Raw genomic sequence first — 7,790 nt, forward strand, 5'->3', positions numbered from 1 at the left:
ATTATTTACATACTTCTGCAGTTTAAGATCTAGACTTTTCCCAGTTCTGTCTTGAATTATCTTATTTTGTGTCACATTCACTGTGTTGCCTTCATGCAAATTTCTGACCTCAATTCCTGCACATCATAGGAAAAAAAAAACTGACTTTGATTTTAGTCATCGCCAGCTCTGGATAAGTATCAACAGAAATGTGTGTTTCCACATTATTCAGCATCTCTAAATATAGAACTGATCATTCGTACAGTGTTTGTGATGATGTTTGGAACCAAAGTGTTTTTACTGAGTGAGAGCACGATGTCGACAAAAACAAAAAGTACTTTCTGCAAATGAGTGTGGACCGAACAGCCACAGAAGGGGAAGTTCTCCAGGGGCAGACTAAGGATTCTGATTATGCATTAAAAAAACTTTGTGTAAAATCATTTGACACCTTCAGCATGGGGGAGGCAGTAAATGTACTGTACGTGTTCAGGCAAAAGCATCATCATCATCTATGTCAGAGCTTCTTCTACACCCACAGTTACGCTGTTTAGACCCAAAACAAAAGTAAAATTAACCCAACATTAAGCATTTATTTACATAATAAACATCTGGCTCTTTGTAAAGTGATGTGAGGTTTATTTATGTGTGGAATATGGTCTAAATAATGTACTGGGAAGTCTGGAAAAAATGTGTAAGAACAATGTATCAAATCTCAGCGTCAGTATGTGCAGTTATATCATCGCAAACGGCCTCATTTTAAAGGTCAAGTGTTTAGGTTCAGTGACAGTTATTTTTGTTTATTTGTATTTTTTAGTACTAGTCAGTGTGTACAGTCGCAGAAAAAATTAATAGACCATCAAATGTCATCAAAACAATGGTTCTGCAATCCAGTCCTAACTCCTGTGTGTGTCATGTGACTAAAACAGACAGAAAACAAGGAATGTCTAAAAGCACTGTTTTTGTCAGTACAATGACACAGATATTAATGGAAGAACTGAAGTGACTGTGGTTTTTATCAAGAAAACCATGGAAAATGGATAGATATTAGCACTGAAATTAAACTACTATGAGCTATTTTTGTTGTTCTCATTATATTTGTCCAAACAAATGGACCTTTAGTCGTACCAGGCATTAAAATGAACAAGAAGGGGTGGTCTAATAATTTTTTCCATGACTGTATGCTTGGGTTGACCAGTGTGATGCGAACCAAACAGACACGAATCACGGTATCGTCCGCTATTATCACAATGTGATGTCATCTCTCATCCAGTCACATGATACATATGGGTTTATTGCACAGCCCTGCTTATAAGAGAAGGTGTGTGTGTGAATATATATATACACATATATATTGTTTGTTTTTTTCTCCAAATGAAAGTAAAATGAAGAAGGAAAAAAAAACTTTCCAACGCTGTCACCACAGATGACCAGAAATAATTCTGTGTTTTAAGCCACATGAAGCTGATCAAGGCTGTTTTCTTTTACTCCTGCATGACTTTATTAGTGTGTTGATCTGTGCTTCACATAAATATTTGCTTCCCTTTTACTCCTCTATTAACATAGTTTGTCTTAACAAGCCTGCTTCTGCTTGGGAGATGTCTTCTATAATTTTTTTTGTTTTTGTTTCTTTTTTTTTCTTTTTTTATATTCACTTCCCTCCTCCTCTTCCTCCTCCTTGTCCACCTCACCCCACCCCCCCACCCGAAACCACATTACCTCACCTCACCTTCACCCCTGACCCCCACCCCACCCCACCCCCTCCTCCACCTCCTCCTCCTCCCCCCCTCTCACCTTCTCACCACTTTACAACCACCTGCCTCTATCCTTTTTGCTCTTTGCGTCAAGTCGCCTGAGCCCAAAGGAAGTGAGTCTCAGCCCACCCCCGTGACCAATAAGGAGACTTTGGGGTCGCACCTCACAGCTGAGCGGCTGGGGGGCTCTGTTCAGGTACTGCTGCTGCTGCTGCTGCAACCCGCTCAGATCGCTAATGCATGCCACCGCCTCGTTTTTCCCTTTTTTTTTTTTTTTTTTTTTTTTTTTAATTGTTTCGTGTGTGTGTGTGTGTCTGATCCCTCTCACACCGACTCCACGCTGCCTGCCTGCCTGTGCTCGGTCTGACCTCCTGTATCCACGTCTGTCCGTCTCTGTCCGTCCGTCCGTGTGAAACCCCGTGTGTCCGTGCTCCGCCACTTCTGTTTGCTCTCACTGCTTTATTTGCCTCATCTGCTGCTCACAGGAAGGGACATGCAAAGATGACATTTAGCAACTGTCAAGCCAACATGAAAAGCCAATTTTAATGTCAGAAAAACACATCTATCTTTTATATAATGGAAAGAAGAACTGCAGCTCTTACGTTTCTTTTATTTTTTTTTTAAGAGTCTGTTCCACTGAACTGCTGCAAACAGCTCTCAATCAACCAAGAAACAACTTTAAAACCTTTTTTCTCACTTGGGTTTTTATTACATTTTCACAACAAAACTTAGACAGACATATACAACAACAAAATAACATAAGCAGTTGTCTGGAATTCATAACGCTTTATAAGTGTGCAAATTTTAGATCTGTCCTTCTGTTTTCTGATGGAATGTAAAGTCAGCTATTGTATATAAAAAGATAATGTCCTATATTTGCCTGCATGGTGACTGTTTCAGTAGTGTTATTTAGATATGAACCAAAACTTCCACGGTTTCAGCAATTACATGAAAATATGGGGTCATCTTGTTAACTGAAGCTTCATAATTTACAAAGAAGTTATACATTTAAGCTCTCAACCATAACAAACAACACTAATGCACTGAATAAGGTTGAATAATGCACACAGTATTTCAGTATCACTGTTATTAGTTGAAATTTAGAAGATTGGTGTTAAAATATTACATAGATAAGACAGATAAGATAGATAATATACATTTTCTGAACCACTTAGTCCTTGACAGTTACAGGGATGCTACGGCCTGTCCTGGCTACCAACAGGTGAAGGCAAGGTAGTTCATACCAGGGCTATACATTATACATAAGTAAAAAAAATATATATATACGAATAAAAATGATAAATATACAAGTATACCTATTGGACAGTAGTAAAAAAACTATATTTGTCATAAATGTGACCTGTAAAGCCATCAGAAAAAAATCATCAAGTCACAACAAATGTTTGCTTTACATATTTGGCAAAGAATAGAAAATAATAGAGGAATAAAATAGACTTAATTGTCATGACACAGGTTGTGCAATGAAATTGCAGGTGGTCTCTGCCAGCGACAGAGCACTTACATCTAATAACACAATAAAATACAAACATGTATTTAAAAAAAAATCCAATCCACTTTATTTATAGAGCACATTTAAAGAAGAAGGTTTCCAAAGTGCTGCACATAGAATTGTTAAAACAATAAAACAAATAGAAGAAAATAGACTAAAAACAATAAATAAGTACATGAAACTACAACAGTGCTATAAATAAAACAATAAAATCAAATAGTTAAAAGTAGTTCAATCAATCAAAGACACAGAGGACCACACAACTCACCTGGAGTTACAAGCCAGAGAATAAAAGTGGGTCTGAAGACAAGACCCAAAATGCTCCACTGTGGGGAAATATGTGCAAATTACAGATGGACTGTATATATAACAAGGTAAAAGTTTTAAAATATATAAAAGTAGTATAAAAATGTGCAAATATAACAATGTAAACTTACATGTGCCAGACATGAGGCACGTCTCTGAAATTCAACAAGTGACAACACGACTGTTATAAGACACAGAAACAGTTCATGTCCCAGAAACAGAGAGGGTCCTATGAAAAACTATTCTGTGAAGTTTCCACTGAAAACCACAGATTGTCTCAGAATTCTGTCCAAAATTACAGCTGTTGTAAATAATGTAATTCCAGCAGAACGCTGGTACCTTAGTAAACATGTGGTATTTACTCGGTTGTTCTTTCGATGGGTTTTGAGGTGAATGACACCAGTTTGCACCAGTTCAGTAGAACAGCCCATAGTGGAAATTATACATAAATTAAAATGTTTTGTATTTTTATTCTCATTTATATGTGACAAAGCCCTTAGTATTCATGTCCTGAAAGCAGAGGCCCGCAGACTGAATGTTGAGGCTCAAACGCGCCACCTAGTGTTGGCTGATAGAAGTGCAGCTTGTAAACTTGTGTGGCGTTGCTTTAGTGGGGGCTGTCAGATCCATGTGTAACTGCTCCTTATCACAAGGAGACGGTAAACAGAGGCAGCCAAGGTCACATACTGTAATCTGATGTGAATGTTCTCCTTAAGCCCCGCGGTTCCCGGCTCAGAGTGTGTGATCGCAGGTTCTGTGGTTCCTTTTTGTACCGGTGCAGGTGATGAGCTCAACGAACGGGGAGCTGAACACTGATGATCCCACAGCCGGACACTCCAACGCTCCCATCACCGCTCCCACCGAGGTTGAAGTGGCCGACGAAACCAAGTACGAGACAGGAAAACACACGGCCTCCAAACACAAAACGGCTTCTTTGAAAATCAGTCATAAAGTATCTAATTTAAACTCCAGTTTTAGACAGAATGAGATGAACTGCATCAGATAACAGACTCACAGCGTCTAAATACTGGACGCCCACAGGACAGAGTGCAGCTTAAAATGTTTATAGAAGAAACACGAAGGAGAACATTTATGAGCACCAGTTAAAATAGGAATAGTTTTGTGTTTTTTGGATTTTTGTCTGAAATTTCAGCTAAGAGTTTTCCAGTTTGATTTAATGAGTTTTTTTTTTTCTATTTTAGTTTCAGGGTCAGAAATTCAAAATGTCAGAATAAGTATTGAATATAAAAATGGAATAAAAAAACATCAAATCTTTTTATTAACCAGATAGATTAAACTTTTCATTCCAAATACTAGATTTAGGCATGAAATTAATGGACAAAGATGAAAACTAAAGGCATTTTCTCTTCTTTTTTTTTTGGTTCAATTAGAGCTGCATACTTAACTTTTGTCACCATCAAGTATCAAAAACGTCCATGTCATTTGGTGCCAAATTTCGACACCTGAAAAATGAATCTGCTTTTACAGAGATGAAATAATGCCGTTTATTGACAGTCTGACATAATCATATGAGAACACATTTTCTCCTTTAATTACCCAGATTCTACAGTCCAATAAAGAACATTTTTAATTACTAAGGTTATGTTAAAGACTAGAGGTTAATGATCCTTAATGTGTTTTCTTTCAGGAACCAGTATCAGCATTGAAGTGACTTATGAACATTCTTTGATAGTTTTATCTGTAAAGCCTCAGATTTTTTTTTTTTATTGGTTTTACTCAATGTTTTTTCACACCTAGTTTTTGTGATTTTAAGTCATTTTAATTAATCCTGATATTAAAAATCATTGTTTTATGTCACTTGTCAAACCAGATGGCATAATGTGTTCATGATATTAAAGAAATGATCACATCAAAGGAACAGATGAAGTGAAGATAGAAAATACATTTTATATATAATGCAGATCTGAGTAAGGACTGAACATTAGTAAAAACACACACAAAATCTGCTCAGATAGATCCAGGAAATTAGATTAAAATATTAACCCTTTAGGTGCTGTAGTTTTGTTTTTTTTAATAATACAATTTTGATATCAAGATTTCAAAAACCTGTATCTTTGAAGTGGTTAAATTCATACTGTAAATGGGAAAAATACTGGGTATGACACAAAGTTTATGATGGGAGTAAATGTGCTCATCTATTTTGCATAGTGTGACATCACAGGGCGGCAGCCATATTGGATTGCATAACATATTTACATGGAAGTTTTGTGTGTGTTTTTGTTTTTCGGTCATCTTATCCTTACAATAAATGAACTTCAACATTAGTAGAAAGTAAAATGCAGTAAGTTTTCGTAGCTTTTTATCAAAGCAGCAGAGTAGACAAATCTGTCCTTATTTATCCAAACTAAAACTTAATACACTTTACTTACTAAACCAGCTCGGGCCCATGCTTTTAAACTGGATTTTCTTCTTCACTTTGAACAGAAACATGCCCTGAATTGGTGTTAGGATTGAAGGGGCACATGTCCGCCATCTATTGGTGGGAGGTGGTAATAAGATTTGGCAACTCTATCCGGATTTATGGTCTGTTTTATTCAGTCATGTCACTTGTTGCAATATTGCGACTTTGGCGTTTAAAGGGTTACGAACAAATGAAGCATCTGCTCAGATGATCCCAGTGCTGTGCTGATATTCCTGTTTATTATTTGCATGGCTGCCTTTTTTAACAGTTGGTGTGCGTCTGTTTTCCTGCAGGTGCTGTTGTTTCTTCAAAAGGAGAAAGAGGAAAGCCCTCCAGAGGCACAAGTGAAAGAAGACAACGGAGTGAACTTGAATCATTGTGGTCACTGTCAAGTTTTAAATGGAAGCAACTACACAGACCCCCGTCTCCCCCTCCTCCTCCTCACCTCCTCCCCCCTCCCTCACCTCTCGTCCTGTCACTCTGTACCCCCTCCCGCCCCCCCACGCCCGCCCCCACCTCCTCGCGCTCTCTCTTTCTTGTTCTCAGTGCTCCACGGCTACTGGCGAGTAAAGGAACGTTGCGGTTCTACTGACTCCACAACAGACTTTGATTCCTTTATCAACAATAAACGTACCTGCATTACAACGGGGAGCTTGAGACAAAGTTAAAAAAAAAAAAAGCTGTAACAATGAAACCTGAATACGTGGCGTGAATATGAAAAAAGATACTGTTTGAAACAGTTGTTGTATTCTAGATTCCATAAAGAACGTGTATTGTTCCAACAGTCAGCTGTTGATCAGGGGGAACCATCACCACTGGTTCGAGTGAAAGAAATCTGCTCCTTAGGAAATTGTTTTTCTGTTTTTTTTTTTTTTTCTTCCTTTTGGTGTGTGTTATGGGATCAAGGTAAGAGGAAAAAGTGAACTATGCTGATGTTAAATGAAAGACACAGGAAGGATTTTATCTATAAAACAGAATTTGGAGGATTTTTATGTATTTTTTTTTCTTTTTTTTTTGTAATTGAATCCTCAGTTTTCAAAGTCACATCCCTTCACTGAAAACTTATTTTTATGATGTAGTGTTCTGGACTTCAGTTCTTCTTTTTTTTTTTCCTCCCCTCACTCTGGCTTTTCTTTTTGTCTGTCGATGTGGACTTTGTAGCACAGTCACTGGCCTCAGGTACTGTGGAAGATCGAGAGGAACAGATATTAAGCTCTCTTATTATTATTGCACTTTTGGAGAAAAAAAAAAAAGAAAAAGAAAACGATTACAGTGGAACTTTAGGTTTGAAATTAACAATTAAGAAAACAACTTAATAAAGACTGATCTAGGAAGAGTCCTTCACGACGCTTATATCTGAGTTATGGCCGAAAAATGTCGATTTACATGAAGAAGAAGAAGAAAAAAAAAGATATGTCTTTCGATTTTTATTTCTTACATCAAAAATAATTTACCAGGAAATCATAGTTTGTGCCTTTCTAAGTAAAATGTTTAAAGCTCAAGTGAGTGTCCCGCAATGACATTTTATCTAATCTGTCCCAAATGCTCACTGGATTATTGTGTGTCTGTGTGAGTCTGTGTGTGCTCCTGCAAATCTGGATGTTAATTTTTTGGTTTTTTTTTTTTTCTAAGTAATAGTATGAATGATACTGTGTACATCCCTCATAAATGGTATATTTCCCTCTGCTGTGACAGTTAATGCATCTGTACAGCGGTGTGGTTTCCCTGACGACTCCTCCTCCTCCTCCTCCTGATGCTGATGCTGCTGCCGTGGAAACAGCCAGAGAGAGAGAGAGAGAGGAGAGAGAGAGGTCAGGACAAA

General features: G+C 37.5%; 1 protein-coding gene across 5 annotated transcripts in view; it reads left to right on the forward strand.

Annotated features, from left to right (window-relative positions):
- csnk1g2b (casein kinase 1, gamma 2b) overlaps nucleotides 1-7,470 on the forward strand; it is a 51,812-nt gene extending 44,342 nt beyond the window's left edge. For 3 of the 5 annotated variants that reach the window (XM_030131902.1, XM_030131904.1, XM_030131903.1), the window contains exons 10-12: nucleotides 1,825-1,926; nucleotides 4,328-4,434; nucleotides 6,262-7,470. In XM_030131902.1, coding sequence (XP_029987762.1) covers nucleotides 1,825-1,926; nucleotides 4,328-4,434; nucleotides 6,262-6,316 — 264 coding nt within the window. In that variant the 3' untranslated portion in view covers nucleotides 6,317-7,470. The remainder of the gene's footprint in view (nucleotides 1-1,824; nucleotides 1,927-4,327; nucleotides 4,435-6,261) is intronic. The other 2 variants (XM_030131905.1, XM_030131906.1) reach the window with 1 other exon arrangement.
- The last annotated feature ends 320 nt before the right edge of the window (nucleotides 7,471-7,790 follow it).

Source organism: Sphaeramia orbicularis, chromosome 4 (genome assembly GCF_902148855.1).
Source record: "Sphaeramia orbicularis chromosome 4, fSphaOr1.1, whole genome shotgun sequence".
NCBI classification, from domain to species: domain Eukaryota; kingdom Metazoa; phylum Chordata; class Actinopteri; order Kurtiformes; family Apogonidae; genus Sphaeramia; species Sphaeramia orbicularis.